Source organism: Haemorhous mexicanus, chromosome 20, assembly GCF_027477595.1.
Source record: "Haemorhous mexicanus isolate bHaeMex1 chromosome 20, bHaeMex1.pri, whole genome shotgun sequence".
NCBI classification, from domain to species: domain Eukaryota; kingdom Metazoa; phylum Chordata; class Aves; order Passeriformes; family Fringillidae; genus Haemorhous; species Haemorhous mexicanus.
In genome coordinates, this window is record NC_082360.1 from 9428066 (window position 1) to 9448066 (window position 20001).

The 20001-nt window shown below is 42.7% G+C and overlaps 1 protein-coding gene across 1 annotated transcript in view; it reads left to right on the top strand.

Moving 5' to 3' along the window:
- GNA13 (G protein subunit alpha 13) overlaps positions 1-20001 on the top strand; it is a 31817-nt gene that overhangs the window by 6274 nt on the left and 5542 nt on the right. Inside the window, exon 3 of the mRNA XM_059864651.1 lies at positions 14348-14398. Coding sequence (XP_059720634.1) covers positions 14348-14398 — 51 coding nt within the window. The remainder of the gene's footprint in view (positions 1-14347; positions 14399-20001) is intronic.

The following is a 20001-nucleotide window of genomic DNA, read 5'->3' on the forward strand; positions in this document are numbered from 1 at the left end:
CTGTTCAGTGTGTGGCTGTAAAGGTTTGCTGTTCTCCTGGAGCTTTGCTCCGGGGCACTGGCAGGTGAGCTGCTGGAAGAACACTGAGCAGGGCCCTTGTGAGTAAGAGTAGCCTTGTGCTTCTCTTTCATGTCAGTCATTTGTTGAACTTGCTGTGAGAGCTGGTAACAGAGAAGCATTTTGAAGTATTCTCCAGGAGTCTCATTGTTCTCTGAGAATGGAAGAGTGTGATGAGAGCTGAGTTGCTCAGATGCTTGATAAGTTTTGAATGTATTCAGGGTTTGTTCTTGTTGAAGGTAACTTTTGGGTGGGTTTTGATCTTTGCCACCAGCAGTTGTTGATCTTCAGACAGATACTTATTGCCCTACTTGAAGTTTAAGTGAATGTTGTTGGGTATTTTAAAGCCAGAAAGCTGCAGAGATGTGAGATTCATGTGAGATGACACTTTATTTTTGTCCATATTTGCATAGAACTGCAGGCACAGGTGATACAATAAGGATTTTAGGATATGCACTCACCTCTGGATCACAACTTTTTCTGTGACATTGTGACATAATCTGATCTAGCACTTGTGTCTGCAAGTGCTAGATCAGATTATAGAATACAGGAAAAGGCGTGTTCTGCTTGAAGTTACACTGATAGCTTTGCAGCAGCTTCTGTGTAGCATTTTTCTTATTCAGACAAGTATTTTTGGCAAGTATTGGACAGTTTACTGGGAGATTGTATTGTATTTTGTCTTATTGTCCTTGGGCTTTTCAGGGTTCTATCTGAATATTAGTGGGGCTGTTGTACACACGAGAAGATAATTTAAGCTCTCCTGAAAGGATGAGTCCTCAGATGGACACTGAGAATATTAGGAAAGTTTATTGTTCTTTCAACACATCCTGAAATGTGCCTGATCATAGAGCCTGATCCTGCAGAGGTCAGTTGTGTGTGAAGCCAGGCTAAGTTGCCAGATGTTGAGTTTTTTCCCCTTTTGAAGGGCGGATTCCCATCTTATGGGACAGCTGTGAGGTCAGTGCACCAAGTCCCTCTGAAGTCACAAGTGTGGAGCCTGGAAAAGGTGTCTTACCTGTCATTCATGGAAGCGTCTGCATTGTGTTTGACAGTGGCTTTCAGAAGCCTTTCAGCAGCTTCTGCAGTGTTTTGCTCCCAGTGTTCATCTCTTTAATCTTCCCACATCCCTAAGTAGGCATGGCTTTCCCCTTGGATCTTGGATTGGGTGTTCAGTGCTCCCACCCTGCTTGAAGGATGCAGGAGTTGCTTCTGTTGGGACATGAGTGCATAAACTGTTGGGAGGAGGTTTCTGAGACCTACAGGAGAATCTTCATTACAGACATGAGATCCAGCATTTCTCTAAACATTGACTATTTGGGCATTTAATCACATAATACAGAGTTAATTGAAATGTGGTGTTGCAATTACGCTGACTATGCTTCAATTTCTGTGTGAAAACCCAAAAAGCTGGTGCTTTATATATGTTGAAGTATGAACAGTTTTTTCCCTTTTCTCTAAGCAGTACTCTGCCAAACATCAGATCACAGGATGGCCTGTACAGTGAGCATGACTCCTTAAAGCCCTTGGAAAAGGCTGCTTGCCATCTCATGGTCTTCAGGTGAAAAGGATTTATCAAAGATTGTTGCTATAACTATGGAAAGAAAAGTGCTTTACAAATTTATACTTTAAAATGAGCTGTTCAAATCCTCCAAAGAGACTTGGATTTTTTGAAGATTTGCTGTTTTTCCAGCCCCAATGACAAGATAATGCTGGTTTTGAGTTGGTAGTAGTAAGACTCCTTATAGGGATTAACTCTAGAGTCCAGCAGTAGAGGGTTGAGTGTCCTTTCTCCAGATTTGTGACCAAAAACCCTTCAGAGTATGCCAGTGCTTTGGTAGTGGGGATTGACTGTAATATTTCACTCAAGCTGAGAGATCTTCAGGTGAATTATACTCACTTAACACAAAGTGCCATTTTTTATCCTTTTCCAAATTGGGATTAGGATTTCTGTTTCAGCCTCAGAGCTGAAATGCTGTTTCTGGGACTGCCTTCTTCCCTTTCCACCACTCTTCCTTTCCTGCCTTTTTTTATTAGCAGCAAAATATTGAAGTGTTTGGAGAGTGGACTGGTCTTTATTGCCAGTTGGTGCTGGTCTGGTTTTGATGGAGAACCTCTTTGCCATATTTTTTTTCAGAATGTTGCTGTATTTCTTTTTTTTATATTTTTATCTTTTGTTGCTATTAAGCACAAATGTCGTTCTGGACATGGGAGGTCTTTCAGCAGGAGCTGTCTTGATGTAGACATGTTGTGCCAGACTGAAGCAGGATGAGTTGTCTTCCAAGCAGGAATGCCTGTGGAGTCCTGTGTGCTACACTTGGCTTGTGCAAGCCGATGTTTTCTGTGTGGTTTCAGTGCAATCTCTCAGGATGGAATTCCTAATTCAAACTCAGTCCAGATACTGACTAACCTGGTCTAGTGGAAGGGGTCCCTGCCCATGGCAGCAGGTTGGAACAGGGGGGTCTTTAAGGTCCCTTCCAACCCAAACCATTCCGGGGTTCTGTGATCTGTTTATGGGGAACCACTGCTTTTAAAATGCACACTTGTACAATGCAGTGTGGGAGCAGAGGGATGTGTTGTTATACATGTGCCATCTCCAACAAGCTGTGTCCTGTTGATAGTCATGTGCCTTAGTTTCCTAAACATTTTGTTGCAGAAGACTAGAAGGTGACCTACTTCTTGCAAAAGAAGGGACTTCTGTAACCAGGCCGTGGTTAAATAAATATAAAATACAAGTGCCCTTCTGAATATGAATATTCACATCTTGAGCGTGTGAACCTCTTCTCAGCAGGTTGTTTTGAATCTCTGCAAATGTGTTAGAGGAGCTTTTGCTGCTTCTGCTGTGCAGTGTAAATTGAGCCCTTGGTGCAGACATTTATTGCAAGCTCATTTCCTTGCTCTCTACTCACCTGCAAGGTGTTGCATGTTGGTACCTGCAGAGCTGTCTCGTTACAACCTTTGGAATTTACACAGCAGGGGCTGCACCCGTTCTGGGTCTGTGCAGAAATGACTTCCTGAGCACAAACCCTGCACAGTCCCTGGGCTCCTGGCTGTCAGCAAATCCGTGTGGGATAAACGTAGTGTCATCTGCCATGCCTGTGTCCTGCACCTGAGGCAAGGAGCAGAGAGGGATATTTTCATGTGTAAATATGGAATCCTTCAGGACTGAGCTGCCATGCCAGAGGCAGTGTTGATTTGTGCTGCTGTTCCCTAATTTGAGTTTACTGTGACAAGGCTTCAGCCTTAGAGGCTGGTGAAGTCTGCTCTCACCTAGGTTGTACTGGGTGACTGTTTTGGCTCTTTATTGTCCCAGATTTCAGTTCATGGTGACATCTTTTGATATCTTTTGGGTTCAGGCTGCACCTCTTACACAGAACTAGCAAAGTTGTAGGAAACTTCAGCTTGTGGTGGCTGAGGAAGTTGCTTAAGAAAATGTGAGAAAACCAAGTGCAGCTGACCTCACTCACTGCGTCAGAAAAGCAAGAGAATAACTGTAGTTGTGGGAAAGCAAGATAATCTCTGTGCCAGCATTGTGTCTGCTGGCACTTTCCTTTGCTAAGGATCTGAATTATCAAATTCAGTTGAGAAGTCTGAAGGTGCAGAACCTGCCCTTTTACAGAATAACAAGCTGTATACTCACAGTGCTGATGGAGCTGCCTGATATCAAGTGGTATCTTGTATTACTCTGGAATATGAAGCCTTTATTTATATCTTAAAGGTGAATAAATGAGTCATAGAACATGATATTAGTTAACTTGGCAGCCTCAAATTGTAAATAAAATGTGTTTAATTTGAATAAAATCTGAATAATCCCAGACTAACGCTTACATTTTATCCTAGAGTTGCCTGTTGAATTGAATTTAAATAGTGATAAAGAAAATGTTTAAGAGTACATCAGCAGCTAAAAAAATCCTAAATTACTTCCTGTATCTTTTTAACTTGCATGTCTGCATTAACAAGAAACAACAGGTAATAGAGCTGGAAAAGTTGAGGAATTTTAAATACAGAAAACACCCCGAATTATCATCACAGTAACTGACACCAGCTACTTCAGAAAAGAAAATTTCTGAGCAGTAATAGGGAGTGAGCTGCCTTTTATGGCACTCAGGTCACTGTACCATGTTGCACACCTCTCCATCATAGTAATTAATTTTTTTTTTTCTGCCTTAAATTTCTTTTCCTTCAGAGTCTCCTCAGTTAACAAGTGTCTCCTCTTCAGAGACTTAACCAAGGAACTGAAAAGACCTCAAATTCTTTTTATGGCTTAATGGTACAGGAATGTTTAATACCCATGAATTTCTGTTTCTTTTTCCTTTGTTAAAAGATGCTGGGGAAATAATTTTAGACAAAATGCTGGGATCTCTGCAGCCAGCCTGGGAGCACTTCTCTCTTTGGGCACATGATGGTATTTTATCACCCACTGGTGACCTAATCAAGAGGATGCAGAATTTCCAGGGGTGGAAACAGTACACTGGTGCCATTTGTATTTCAAAATATCTACACAAAATTGTGGGGGGGAAAAAAGTAGTGCAGGGTGATTACTAAAATTTTACAAGTAGGGGGTACTGGGACTCTTAATCAGTTTCAGTAGCAAAGTTATATAGTTGCTCTAGTAATTGAGCAACTATATGTTTATATTTCTTTCTTGTTTTAGTTAATTCATAGTAGGAAATTCTATAAGTGACATGAAATGTTTTCAGCCTCTTGCTGCTGTTTAGGGAGTCTTGTGTACTTCACTGTTACTTTGAGCTCTTTTAGACCCAACTTTTAGTATTTAAAACCACCAGTATTCAGCTAATGATACAGGTAGCTGTTTCACTAGACCCAGTAAATTATCACAGGATCTTGTCAGCTTGGAACAAGAGCTGGTTTAGGAGTGCATCACTGGCTGCAAACAGAAAGAGCAGAACTTAATTGAAATGGATTCTTCTAATTGAGACAGAGGAAGGAACTAAAAAGCATTTGGTCATCTGGATTTCTCATGAGGCTGAAATAGGAACCAAATGTACTTTAAAACTGAATCCTAGAGAAATGCATTGGGATCCAGTTCAGGGCTCTGATTTTGAAATGTTGTGATTTAGTGCAGAGTTTATGCAATAATGGACTTTTCAAGCATCTTCAAGTTCAGTATGGCCAGTTTTAGTGCTGATCCATTTCCACATGCCAAATATTTGTCATGTTTTTGGGAGCCTTTGCTGGTCTTGTACAACTTGGAAGCAAGTAAAGCTCTAAATGATGGATGGCAGATTTGCAGACTCACCACTGCTCCAGCATTAGATTAAATGCAGTTGGAGTTACAAACGCATGAAGTCATGGAGCCAGTGGGTCAGTGCTCTGAAAGAAGAGCAAATGTTTACAGTCTGGTTCCAGTCTGTTTTGTGTGCAAAACATCTGAGGTTTATAGAGATGCTGCCCAGAGTGTAAATAGTAACTGGGAGGTGGCAGTTTCTCCTTGGTCAGTGCATGTTTTCATAGGGTTTCTGGGGCTGTGTGTTCTGGGGCTTGGAGGATTGGTTTCATCAATGAAATGTGAAAATCTTCTGCAAGGTATTGGTGTCTTCCCTAAAGTAAACTTTGTGGAAGAAGAGTTTGGATTGTAAATACTTAGTGAGAGAGTAAAAAGACCTTTGAAGAAACAAAGTTCAGCTGATCTTTGCTTTCATGGATTCATTTCTGTTCAGGTTCTGGCGAGCAGCAGCCTTTTGGTTGGGTGCTCTGGGTCTGTGTTTGTCCCATGTGCCAGTTCATGTGTTCCTCAACCTGGCTGTGATCTCCAGGAGGGGCTGCAACAACCTTGAGTTTGCTTCCTATTTGAAGGCATGGTGATCCTAAGGAAAATCATGGAATCACAGAATGCTTTGGGATGGAGGAAGCTTAAAGCTCATCTTGTTCCTCTCCCAACCTTCCACTATCCCAGGGTGCTCCAAGCTCTGTCCATCCTGGCTTTGGTCATTCCAGGGCTGGGCCAGCCACAGCTTCCCTGGACAACCTGTGCCAGGACCTCACAGGGAAGAATTTCTTCACTCCAGGATTGATGCTGTGGACTCTGATGGTTTTTAATTGTTGGAAGGAGTCTCAGCTCTCTCTAGAATATGTCACATCCTGCTTTCCAAGCAGTCTTTCAGAATTAGAAATACAATAGCAGAATGCCTGGTGTGGAGAAATTGTAGTTTTGTAGGCTTCAGTGGAATGCTGTTTCCTACCTAAAAGCTGTAGTGACTTTGCATATTTTTGAGCAATTAAGAATTCAGCAATTAAATTCCACCAGGAGAGGGGAGGGATACCTAACTAAGAAAACTGAAATGGATTTCTTCCCTCTTAGGAAAGTAATTGAAAACTGGAACAGTTTGCTCTGTGGTATACTGGTATGCAGATTAACTTCTTTTTACAGTTCAATCATGTTTTAATTAATTTAATTGGAGTGGCATGGTATATATGAAACTGTGTAAATGCTCTACTGATGGGAGACAATCTGTGTGAGTTGTGTGTCTGGCACTTTGAAGGGAGAGCTCTGCTGAACTGGGTGCAAGAAGGAGCAGCAGCTGATGCTGGAGCCTTGTTTGGAGTATTTAATTCCAGGCTGGCTTGGTGACATCCTTCTGTCACTCTCAGGGTATGGCAGATGTCCCCAGCTTGCAGGTGCTGCCAGGGTGTCACAGTGCAGGCCCTCAGGTTGGCATGCTCTGTCTCCCTCCATTTGTTATCCACATTTTGAGAATTATGGATTAATTGGATTACACTAAATAGGGGATAATAGATTAAAGGGATATTATTGGGTTAAACCCCTTCTTAAACCCCTTCACCTTTCTTTGTTAATGCCGTTATGCAAGATAAAAATGTCACTCATGAAATAAACTTGGGCTGACTCCTCTCGTGGTGCTTTTGGAGTTGAGCACCCTCCAGCCAAAGTGATCCAGCTGTTGCAAACACAGATTCTGTTCTGCCACCAAAAGGTTTTACAAAAGATGGCTTCTGTGAGTCAGGGCTTGAACCTTTCCTTTTTTTAGGACAGATGCTGAGTTTGTGGGACCAAACACGAGGCAGGTTTCACTTCTGCCCCGCGTGACGCAGTTCTGATGGCTCTGAAAAAAGGCAAACCCAGCTCGAGCTGCATGTAGCGAGTGCTGAAAAGGGGAAATGGGTCTGAGCTCTGAGAGCTGGGCTGAGCTGTGACGCATTTGTGATGTGGATTGATGAGGAGCAGCATTATTTTGGACTCTGTATCAGCAACTGTGTCTGAACTCTCCGTTCTTGCAGAGAAACAGGAATTAATCCCAATGTGCTGAATTTTATCTCTGGAAATGGGCAGATCAGGTTTAAGTGACTATTCAAATGGTTGAGCTGGAGAGAGAAGCTGGGAGATGTGAGATGTCTGGTCTTGACACACACTGTCTGTGCCTCAGCCTCTAGGAGACTGTCTGCTGCTGTGCTTCCCTGGGTGGGTAAAGAGACAAAATCTGCCTGGGAGGTTCTGCTAAGTTACTTCAAGTTGTCCCTTCCTTCCCAGACAGTCCAAACTCACACATACACAAAAATCAGTTTCTGTTTTTGCACTCTGAGATCAGTTAATGAACCATCATGACCCCAGCTTGTACTAGCAGATCCTGACACAGCCCTTGTAAGGCTGCTCCATTCCTGCTTCCACAGGCAGCAGTGCCATTTTCCAGCAGTTTGCCCTTTGGTTTTGGAGAGTTTGGGATTAATTTCACATGGAACACTTGGCTGCTCTGCACATGGCCACAGTAATGCTCGTGTGGGCATAAATGGGGACTGGTGTGCTTTGGCCATAATTAACACTTAGAGAAGGAAACCTCTCACAGGGAAATGTGTCTTGTGTTAGTTCACACTCAAATATTTTGACCCCAGTCTTCAATTTGGGAAGTAAATATACTACTGCTTACCTGGGCTTTTTCCCCAAAATACCTTCAGCACCGTTATTAAAAATTAGTTATTGCTTAGTATATGCTTATTGTAAACTTGCAGAATGCTCCTAATACTGCTTGAAGAGTGTGTTAAATCAGGTATTGGAGCATGGAGTGGCAATTCAGAAATCAGTTGCTTCCCTTCACTTTAGGAGAGGCCAATCAAGTTGCTGGATTGCTGCTGTAAAACAGGGAAAGTATATTTTTAAGGTTTAGTTCCTTGAGTAAACAGGTTATAGGTATGAATGTGGGGAAGTTTTATCCTAGTCTATTGACTGGGGCATCTTTAAAAGAGGAATCCTCTTCAAAAAGCACTGGGAGGAGTGACTGGAAAGAGAAATTGTAGAAACCTGAAAGCTGTGTAGGAACCAAGATTGTTTCTTTACCTCCAAGTGTGAGACCAGCAAAAGAGACCAAACCAGTTGAATGTCGTGACATGAGACTTGGTTAAACCTGCTCTAACAATCCAGACAGTTGTGGATTTGAGCTCATTAGTGTAATTAGGATATGCATTCATGGCATAAATATATCATCTGGATCATCTCCCTCCTTTGTGCAACGCTGTGGATGTTCCCTGTTTGGGTGGAGGAGGTTGTGCCCTGTAATCTCCCTTCCTCTGGGAATCTGCATTGATTGATTTGATTGAAACGTTTCTCCATTCATTATCCCTCTGTTTATTACTGTCATTTCAGAAGACATCTGCTAAACCTTCAGTGGCAGCACTATTGATTTGTACTCAGTCTTCTTTTAAATCAGCTTAGGGTGGGGTGGCCAGGAAAAAAGGTTGCTAAAGATTCTTTCCTTTGCCAAAATCCTCAAAAATGGATTTTCCTGGATTAAGCCCCTAACAGAAAAGCACCCTGTACATAATGAAGTGTGTGCTATAAGCATTACTGGGGTGCTGTAAAATGCAGAATTTTCAGACTCTGCTTATGTCTCCATCATCTTCCTTCAAGCTGATTCTCCAGAGTTATGGATGGTTTGGTTTGCATATTTAGGCATGTACACACCAGGCTAAAAACACTGCAATTACCTGTTCTTATTCTAAAGTAGGCTTGTAAAAAAAGCTTATTTTTGGTGGTGTTTTTGTTTCTAGTGTTTTTGTGGGTTTTTAATCAAATAAAATAGGAAATATTTGTTTCTCTTTCTCGAGAAATTCAAGTAAGGTCAGGAAGAGAAAATGTTTGGTGGTTCTTAGAGTTCTAATATAGAGCTACTAAGTTACATCTCCTATTTTCTTAAAGTATCACATTTATTATTTCAGACACTTAATAAGCCTTGTCAGTTCAGTATGTTCCACTGAACTTGCAGCCAAACCTAGATGGTTTGATAAATTGTTTCTTTCTTTAAACCTTGTGATGACTAAATCTTTATTTGATGCTTTTTCTCTATCTCTTTTTTCTTTTTTAAGCAATTGCTAGTGGAAAAAATGCAGTGTCCCTGATCCCCTTGAAGAGCTCAAAAGCCATTTGGCTATGCTAAGGTTTCAGCAAATCATATTTAGATTGCTGACATTGTTTTCATGGAAACCAAATAAATTGGTGCTTCCTGGGTTTAAAAGATGTGTTCATCTAGTGTGTATTTCATGTAGGTTTTTTTTTTTTCTTCCCTCCCCAAAAATATTTTTGTGGTTACTTTGCTTTAGGCAGTAACCAGACAGTGATCTTTGTGCTGTGTTTTGCTTAGAAAAGATCCTTGCTCTGGTTTACTGCAGGTGACCACACCAGCAGGTGTTGGCCTACAACTAAATGACCACCTCTGCTTTGGAAAAAGAATGAATTTGTAGAATGTCTTAGTAAAAAGAATGAATTAGAGAACTGGAGATATTTCATTTAACAAGTAGTTTAATGCAGAGTTGTAGGGGAAGCTGTTGTGTCAGTCACCTTGATAGGAGCAAGATTTCAGTGTTTTCTTGTACATTCATGATGAAGTGGCTTGGCTCTCTCAGGAAGGATCACAGGGCTGCAGGAGACAGGCTGGTTTGACTCAAACCTTTCTGAAAATGGAATAGTTGACAGTTATGAATAAAGTTACTTAACAGTCAACTTCCTGTGGCTTACATGCATTTCTGAATCAGGAGGAGGCTGAAGGGCCACAGCTGAGACATGTATATTCCATCTGAACAAAAAAGGGCATCTTTCTCAAGCATTGAGAAGGGACTGCTTAAAAATCCAATACTCTGATATAATGTAATAAAGTTTAAAACAGCCAGAGCACCCTCCTGTAACTCCAGAAGGTCTTTGGATCTCATGTGTGGGTTGTTCATTCTGCTGTATTGTGGAGTGCTCAAGAAGTTTGCTTATTGCAGTACCTCAGTATTCATTTGAGATGTGTGCCCAAGCCTGTGCTGGGTTTTGTCCTTGTATTGGCATCTTTGGGCTGTATTTTGTCCTTGTATTGGCATCTTTGGGCTGTACTGAAGTGCAGGAGAGGGAAGTGGGCAGGGGATGAGTTGGGCTCCATGGCATGGTTGGTTCCTGCAGTGTCACTGCAGCCTTCAGAGATTTGCATTTCCAAACTGCTCAACTGTTCAAATTACTTCAAAGGGTTCATCTGCATTTAAAAAAGAAGATTCACCTGGGACTGCTCTGTCACACAGAACCATAGAATGGTGTGCAGGGACACCTGCCAGTATCCCAGCTTGCTCCAAGCCCTGTCCAACCTGGCCTTGAGCATTCCCAGGGATGCAGCATCCACAGCTCTGGGCAACTTGTGCCAGTGCCACAGAATCATCAAAGTAAAGAATTTCTTCCTAATAACCAGTCTAAACCTTCTGTCTGTCAGTGTGAAGCCATTCCCCCTTGTCCTCTCAGTCCAGACCCTTGTAAATAGTTTTTCCATCTTTCCTGTATGCTTCCTTCTGGTACTGAAGGCCACAGTCAGGTGACCTGAAAGTCTTCCCTTTTCCAGACTGCACATTCCCAATTCTCTCAGGCTTTCCTCGTAGGAGAGGTGCTCCATCTCTGTAATCAACTTGGTGCCTCCTCTGGACTCCCTCCAACAGGTCAAGGTCCTTCCTGTCCTGGGAACATCTCTGTATTTTTAGCTAATCTTTAAATTTCCGTCCTATGTACTCACAGAACGTGGGTGTGAAGACATCAGGAGTGTAATGGAGAACTGTGGGGGTTTTAATGGGGGCACATCCTTCAGTTTCTCATTTCTGCCTAGATTTTGCCCTTGGTATGGCTCCTTTGTGGTGTGACACCACAGATTGATTGCTGAGCAGCCTCGTGGCAGGGCTGGACATGGTGAGCCACACTGGCATTAGTGGCACAGAGTGGGGAAACCCAGTTTCTTTTTTCTAGTCATCTTGGGTAAACCAGAGAGTTTACAGTTTGTCAGAAAGGAAATTTTAGGTGACAGCTGTTGTGTACAGCTATTTAAATATGGTCACTGTCATGGATTTACTGAGTGGGATCTGGTTCTCTGTCTACCAGGAAAAAGCAGCCTAACACAGAAGCTGTCTTTGGGGCTGCTGTTGTACAGGGATGTGAATGGGTCCTTTTCTAACTGATTTTTAAAAATGGGTGGCATTAAAGCTTTCCTCAGTTGTTGTGTGCTGAGTTTTTCAATGTGTTTCTCTTCATTATTGGATAAAATAAAGAGCTACACACTTTGGGAAGGGATTGAAGCTTGGCTGCTTTGTAATGCTGCCTCTTTGAAGCTTGTGTAAATGGGTCAAAACTCTCTGGTTCTCCAGTAGTGCATTCTGATAAAGATCTGTTCAGTGAGGTACTTTGCTGTTCAGGAGTGTCTGTAGTTAGCAGAGCTCAGCCTGCTGATAGCAACATGTCCAGGGCAGACAGAAAATTACCACTGATCAGGCCCCTGGGTTGTGGCTGTGTGGTGTGGCTGGAGTGGGATGGGAGAAGAGATGATGAGTTTGAAGCTGTTCTAGATTTTTAATTGGAATGCAGATTGGTAAAAAACAGTGAATGAACAACTTCTATCCTTGGTTACAGAGCTGAGTCATGTCCACAGCACTTGCTGTCTGAACAGATTTTTATGAGGGGAGAGCCCAAGCAGCTGAGCCCACGGTGTGGAGGAGGGAAGCTGGAATGTCTCAGCTTAATGAGCTGTGTTGTTGGACCTGATGGATTGAATAGTTCAGTCTCTTCAGTTTCAGCCTGGCCACCTTGATGTTTGTGTGCCATTGACTCTGATAGGTGACAGCCCAGAAAAGGAGCTGGCATCTCAGTGCTCCCCGAGTGACTTTGCTGTTGGATGGGTGGCTCTGGAGTGTTGCTGTCGCTGCAGGCTTGTGCATTTTGCATTTGTGATTTCAGGAAATCCCCTCTTTTGGAAAGCTGCCTGTGGGGATGTTTTGTGACCTTTCCAGGCTGTGGTTTGCTTGTCTGCTCCAAGTGCTCTGTGCATTGCAGTAGCTGCAAGCCCTGGGATTTAAAGGAGAGGTAGTAACTTCCACATTAACTGCTGAGTTAATGCTTCTTTAGGGAGTAGGTATTGCTGTAAGTTGTATAAAAAGCTGTCTAAGATTAACATGCATGTTTGTATGCACACACACACAAGTTCAGCCTCTGAGGCCCAGGTATTCCAGAGTAAATACCTGCAATTACTGAGTCTGAAATCTGCCTCATTGGTATGTAGCCAGCCCTGTGGGGAAGGGAAGGTTGCCAGCTCCTATTGGCACCTAAAAAAGAAATTAAATCTGACCTTAAATTTTATTTCGCCTTAGTATTCAGCTACAGACAATGGCTTTAGCACTTGGAAAGCCTGAGTTCTGATCTTGTTACTCCTTCTTGGGAAGCTTGATGGATTCATGCATCAGGGTTGTTTATTTTCTGTGAAATAGGAATGCTCTTCCCTGCATACCTTCCTTAGAGGATTGAGGCTAGAGCAGATGATGGAAAAGATACAATACTGCTATCATTGCAAGCAGTTGCTGCTGTGTGCTACTAAAATGGTGTTCCTGCTGCAGTTTGTCACCCCAGAGAAAATCAGGACAGCTGAGCCAAACAGGAGGTAAAATAGGGCAGTAGAGGTGTGTTGGGCCCTCTCCCTGCAGGTGTGTTGAGCACGAGGCAAGTTCCAACCAGAGCCCCAGTTCTGCCTCATTAAACGTTGATGTTCAAATTGCACACTTAAAGGTGTGGCATCTACTTGTATTATGGAACTTATTTTAGTGCCTGGAAACCTTGCAAAGGTACCTTGCAGATGTGTCTGCCAGACCCCTTTTTGGCCTTTATTTACCCTGCTCTGCTCAGGGTGGATGCTTAGATGACACAGTGGAATAGTGAGGTTTATATTCTCCCTAGATAAGCTTGCAGAGTTCAGATTGAAGTGAGGGGAAGTCATTATCAGGGTGTAGCTCCTGTCCTAATTCACTTGTCTGGATTAAGTGTAGTCACCCCAGCCTCAGATGCTGTTTGATTTCTCATCCAGAAAGCTCAGTCACAATTCCTGCTCTTCCATCTGCAGAGTGAAAACACAGGTGGTTTCTTTTCTGCACTTACTGTAAAATGAGTAAGTTACAGCTGGTGATTAAGAGTTTCCAGAAGGAAGAAGATTTGTGCTTCTGTGAGGATGCTGAGAACCTTAAAAAGGTGCTTTCCTCTGCAGTGAATTCCATCAGTACATTCCTATTGCAAGTGAACTCAGGTGCAGCAGTATCCATGGCAGAATTCCTCCTTAATCCCAGCACCCTGATGGAGTTCTGCAGGGTTGATTGTGGTTCAGGTTTACCATGAAAAAATCTTTAGTTCCACATTACTGGGGGGATTAAAAACTGCAGTTCCCCTTTGCCAGGACAGGGATGAGTTGAACCCAGAGGATAAACCTGGATAGTAAATGTGATACCATGCACAGCAACTCTGCTCATCACTCACAGTAAGATGTTCTGGTCCAGCTTGGTGTCTGAGGGGAAACTTGAGTAAAATGCTTTGTCTGCTGTGGTTTCTCATCCTGTGTTCTGCTCCAGGGAAGTACCTGTGAGCATGAGTCCTGTGGCACTGCAGTAGAAATGAACTTTCTCTGGTGATTAAATGCACCTGAATGCCTGTGTGTGCACACTCTGCTAAGCCTCAGAGGAATTGAATGTTTCTTTTCATAACGAAGGTGTGGCTGCTTCATTGATGCTCCCCGTGGATAACACTTGGATTTATTTATCAAGTCTAAACTTGGAAAGAATGTGACTATTACAAATGTGCCTTTTATGCTTTTAAGCTTAAATATGAGCTGGACTAAGAATAAATCATCAGTTGGGTTCTTAGGATAGCTGCTTTTAAAAAGGGCAGTGATTAAAGCTTACAATGCTTAAATGTAGGTTTCTGATAAATTATCTGGACTTCAGAATGTAAACTATTGAGATCAAGGATGTCACTTATTTAAATAACTGTTTGATTTGTTTTTAGGGGGAATCTGTAAAGTATTTCTTGGACAACTTGGATAAACTTGGAGAACAAGTAAGTCCTCTTTTATTATTTTTTTTTTTTCCAGTCTTGAGTTTTAAGTAGTCTTTGTGATCTCTGGGTTTTAAATAGATGAAATGTAATTAGTGTCTGCTCCAATAACTTCGTCTTTAAACTCAGACTGTCGCATTATCTCAGCAGTTCATCACTGACATGTCAAAAACACAGGGCAGTGTAAGGGCCAGCAGACTTTCTGGAAATAAACCATCTGTCAAAATCAAACAAAAAACAAGTTACAAATGCTTGGCCAGGCAGGAGACTGTTAAAGTAGCTTTTCAAGACTAAATGACATCTGAAAATGACTGGGTTTGGGGTTATGTGCCCAGTTAGGAACTCTTGAGTTAAATCAGTCACAGGTCAGTGGTACCTTCCAGGAATATCTACTTTAACACAAACTCAGTAAAGAATAAAGTCTGTTTTCTCTGGAGAAAAACCTGAAATTTCTGTAGAATACTTTTTTAATAGAACTGTTAATTAGCACTTGAATAATGAAGGTATCTGCTGATGCTCATCAGTTGTGGATTGCAGGAATGGCATATGGAAAAACTGCCTTTAAAACAAGAGTTTTAATATGGTGCTTGAACTCTGTGGGGAGGCAGTTTCTCCATGGTCATTCCCAGCTGATGGTAACAAATGAAGGAATCCAAACCACTTCAGTGAAACCCTGTTACATCATGCATAATTTCATTTTTGTTTTTATCAGATTAAATTTTAAGCCAGACTGTTTTTCTGCTTTGAACTGTCATTGTTCTAACTAAAGCACTGGTGGTCATTGTGCTTCCCAGATCTCTGGCTTGAGAGCTCCAGCACCTGGTCTCTGAATTTGGATTTGGTCTCAAGATATAAAACTTGCACTTAGGAGGGGATCTGCACTTGCTCTAATGAGCTTCTGAACTCTCTGCCAGTGGGGGATTTCTCATGGTCTTTGAATCCAGTGCCTTTCAGTTTCAAAGGGCTTGGATTTTTCCCCAACAATATTAATTAGAGTTTTGCAGCTCCATTTCTAAGTTCTTAATGGAGAAACTTTGGTCCATTCTTTGATTAAAGTATGAAGCTTAGTCAGCACTTGGGTCTTTTAATATTTTTAGAAATAAACACACTTACTGCAGGTCTGATGTTTCTGTGGCAGTGCTGTGAATTACAGCTTTTCTGGCTTCAGGTTGGACCAAATGGTGTTGAGAATCAGAGAGACTCATCAGGATCTGCTGTTGTAAAAAAATGTTATATCTATGAGGGAAAAAGCACTAGCTAAGTTTTGTTAGTGAAGGATTTGATAGGTTCTTCTGGTTCATTCTTATCTATATGCAAGATTGTCTAATGATTGTTTCCCCAAATTGTAAATAAAAGTATTTGTTCTTATCTGATGCAACTGGGCTGACTTGCAACTGAATTGCTTATAAACACATAGATCTGCAATTCACGTGCCTCTTGCCAAAGGGGAGCTGATAAGAGCACTGATGGAAAAGAACTTAATGTTCAGATTTAATCAGATCAGCAGAATAAGAGTATCTGACAGGCAGACATGCGTGGGATCTCCTGGATTCCTTGCAACTGTGTGTTGCTATTTCAACTGCCAGTGCAGACTCTATGTATCCAAAATACCTCACAGAGAGACTTGGCTTCCCATCTTGTGATTGGATCTTAGTCATGCCTTAAATTGTAATTTGAGCTAGGCAAACAGTGATGTGATAGCCAAAAGAGCTGCTGATAACCAAAGGAACTCCTTTAGAGGGAGCAGACTGCAGTGAATTTGAAGAAAGGAGATAGGAAAATCAGGAAGAAAGCACATGTTCCAAATCAGTATCAACGTGAGGATGCTTGAGGGGAAAAAGCACTTATTGGCAATGGCAAAACATTGAAAGAACTTGGAAAATAATACTCAGTGCCATCCAAGGAAACTGCTCACCTGGTGCTGCAGTCTTCAGACGTGGAGAATGGGATCAGCACTGAGACAGGGGCAAGCTGCTTGTATTCCAAGGATCTGGGCATGAGGGAGAAAACATAATTGTCCTTCAGAAAGAGAATTAAAATTCTGGGAGAGTTCCTGAGAGTTGTTGTGTTTGGTCTCCTGTAGCCAGAAGGTGGCTGGATACCAGCACTGAGCTCACAGAGCCCTCGTTTGCTGTCTGTTGGATCAGAGTAGGCAATATCCAGGATAAAACATGGAGTGGTTTGGGTTGGAGGGGACCCTAAAGATACCCAGTTCCATGGTAGAATGTAGAAGTAGAAAGCACTGGAAGGGATTTTCTTTGTGGCTTCAAGTGTGGAAGGAATTTTCAATGAGTAATAGTACTCGAGAGGGAATTTGTCAGGAATTCTGGGGATAAGCTTGTTCTGGAAAGCTTTACTGAATAAACATTACAGACCAACTCCCAGGAGAGTTTGCTTTGTGCCCTTGTTTCAATATTGAAGGTGCATGTGGCTTTGCCTATTATATTAGTTGGTTTTATTTATTTACATAATTTAATAATTTCAGTCACTCCTGAGCTTTCCTCAGACTTTTTGCTTTTGTTCTGAGAAGCTGAGACTAACTTCCTGAAAAACAAAGAATATACATTCCCATTTGGAAGCTGGAATGAGTGTTGAACCTGTGACACTCTTGTCTACATGTTGACAGCTTTGCTCAAAATCCCTTCACACATGCCCAGTGACATTTCATACAGTCCTTGCACTGCTCTTGCTGATTGTTCTCCTCTAATTTCAGTAGAAAAGACCCAAGATACATTTAACAAAGGGAAAAGTCTTACCATCCTTTAAAGTTGTCCATTAATCACATAAGGGGGTGACAGCACCTCTTCTGGTCAGTTTGGAGGGAATTTGATGTTGCTTTAGGAATTCTCCTCCCCTCCAGGCTTCGGTGCTGTGGGGTTTGGCTGTGTACAGTGCTGCAGCAAAGGCTGCAGGGTGGGGAGCCTGTGCTTCAGAGCTGCTTTGTAATTTGTGCCACGATAAAAATCAGTGCCTTAGTCATGGGCAGCTCGGGAAGAGGAACCCAGAGTTCACACAAAGCCCTCTCTCTCTGGTTTCACTTTGGAACTTACAGGATAAAGCAAAGTGATCCTTGAGCTTTTGAAATGTTGCACTCTTTTCATGATGTTTAAATTTTATTTTTGTGCTTTGAGCTTGCCCAGCTGCCTTAAACTTGGGATACAACTACTGTAATAGCCATGGTGCTGTGTGCCTGTTCCCCCACCCAGCTGACGGGTTGAATCAGACTTTCTGAACCTTGCTCTTACATGTCTTGATAAAAGCTCCAAGTGTGGAAACTGGCACTGTCAAAGGAAGATCATAGATCATTCATTTTTTAACAAGAGACTGAAATTCCAAAACTTAAATAGTGCTCTCTGAAAGGGTGAGAAATGCTGGAAAAATATGAGGAAGAGTTTCCATAACAAGTGAACAACGAGGTTTTAAAGTCCAGCACAGGCAGCTGTGTGCTAGAGATGCACTTTGCAGATAACAGAAAGACTTGGACCATGGACAAAGTGTAATTCTAGGAATGAAGAAATCCCCAATCCAAGTGTTGAATTCGTGCTATCCAAAGCTGACCAGTAAGAATTCCTCTTCATCTGCATCCACTGATGATGTTCATATAACAACTAAAAAAATAGTCTCTTGAATGCCTCTTAAATTTTGGGAAAAGGTGGGCAGGAGAACTTCAGGATACAGCTGTCTGTGCGCCCAGGCTGGAAAGACTCTGCTGTCCCCAGCTCTCAGTTTCTTCCCCTGTTCTACTCACTGCACAGTAAATTTTGGGCAAAGCCAGGCAGTGTGAGCTCACCAGTGTGCACTGATCCAGCAGGATGCAAAGATGCATGGCACAAACACAGGAAGTTGCTTAGGTTTTAGTTTTCAGGCATAATTGATTGCTTCAAAGTTATTTAGTGGAGCAGCTGGTTCGTTTCTGGAAGCAGTCATGTACTTTGTAGGAGGGCATGGGAAGGATGGAGAACCCACAGCTGGCCTGGGGTGTCCCATAGTTCCTGGTTTGAGAAAGCTGGTTTAGAACCCATTGCAGAGTTGGCAGCCAGCGCTGTGGGAAGGGAATGAAGGGAGCATGAAGTGAAACAGAATGAGGGAAACTGGCAGGAGGAATTGCTGGTTCACCTCTGAGGTTGGTCATGGATCCTTGTCACATGGCAAAGGGAAAGCTTGAGTTCTTTGGGGAACATGTTCTGGTTTAATATTGGGCGTGTTTCCTGCTTTGCCCTCCAGCTCTTTCCCAAAAGCTCCAACATTAGCATGGAAATCCACATCCATGTCTTTTTATTGCAAACCTTGTCCTGTTCCTGTGCAAGGTGCTCTCTCCACTGCAGCTCAGCTGTGCCCATGCCCATTATCACATCCTAATCCTAAAACTATTGGCAGCCAGTGCTGTGGGAAGGGAAAGAAGGAAGCATGAAGTGATCCAGAATGAGGGAAACTGGCAGGAGGAATCGCTGGTTCACCTCTGAGGTTGGTCATGGATCCTTGTCACATGGCAAAGGGAAAGCTTGAGTTCTTTGGGGAACATATTCTGGTTTAATATTGGGCGTTTCCTGCTTTGGCCTCCAGCTCTTTCCCAAAAGCTCCAACATTAGCATGGAAATCCACATCCATGTCTTTTTATTGCAAACCTTGTCCTGTTCCCATGCAAGGTGCTCTCTCCACTGCAGCTCAGCTGTGCCCGTGCCCATTATCACATCCTAATCACAAACTATTGGCAGCCAGCGCTGTGGGAAGGGAAAGAAGGAAGCATGAAGTGATCCAGAATGAGGGAAACTGGCAGGAGGAATTGCTGGTTCACCTCTGAGGTTGGTCATGGATCCTTGTCACATGGCAAAGGGAAACCTTAAGTTCTTTGGGGAACGTGTTCTGGTTTAATATTGGGCGTTTCCTGCTTTGGCCTCCAGCTCTTTCCCAAAAGCTCCAACATTAGCATGGAAATCCACATCCATGTCTTTATTGCAAACCTTGTCCTGTTCCCGTGCAAGCTGCTCTCTCCACTGCAGCTCAGCTGTGCCCGTGCCCATTATCACATCCTAGTCCTAAAACTATTGACAGCCAGCGCTGTGGGAAGGGAAAGAAGGAAGCATGAAGTGATCCAGAATGAGGGAAACTGGCAGGAGGAATTGCTGGTTCACCTCTGAGGTTGGTCATGGATCCTTGTCACGTGGCAAAAGGAAACCTTAAGTTCTTTGGGGAACGTGTTCTGGTTTAATATTGGGCGTGTTTCCTGCATTGGCCTCCAGCTCTTTCCCAAAAGCATGGAAATCCACATCCATGTCTTTTTATTGCAAACCTTGTCCTGTTCCCATGCCAGCTGCTCTCTCCACTGCAGCTCAGCTGTGCCCATGCCCATTATCACATCCTAGTCCTAAAACTATTGGCAGCCAGCGCTGTGGGAAGGGAAAGAAGGAAGCATGAAGTGATCCAGAATAAGGGAAACTGGCAGGAGGAATCGCTGGTTCGCCTCTGAGGTTGGTCATGGATCCTTGTCACGTGGCAAAAGGAAACCTTAAGTTCTTTGGGGAACATGTTCTGGTTTAATATTGGGCGTTTCCTGCTTTGCCCTCCAGCTCTTTCCCAAAAGCTCCAACATTAGCATGGAAATCCAC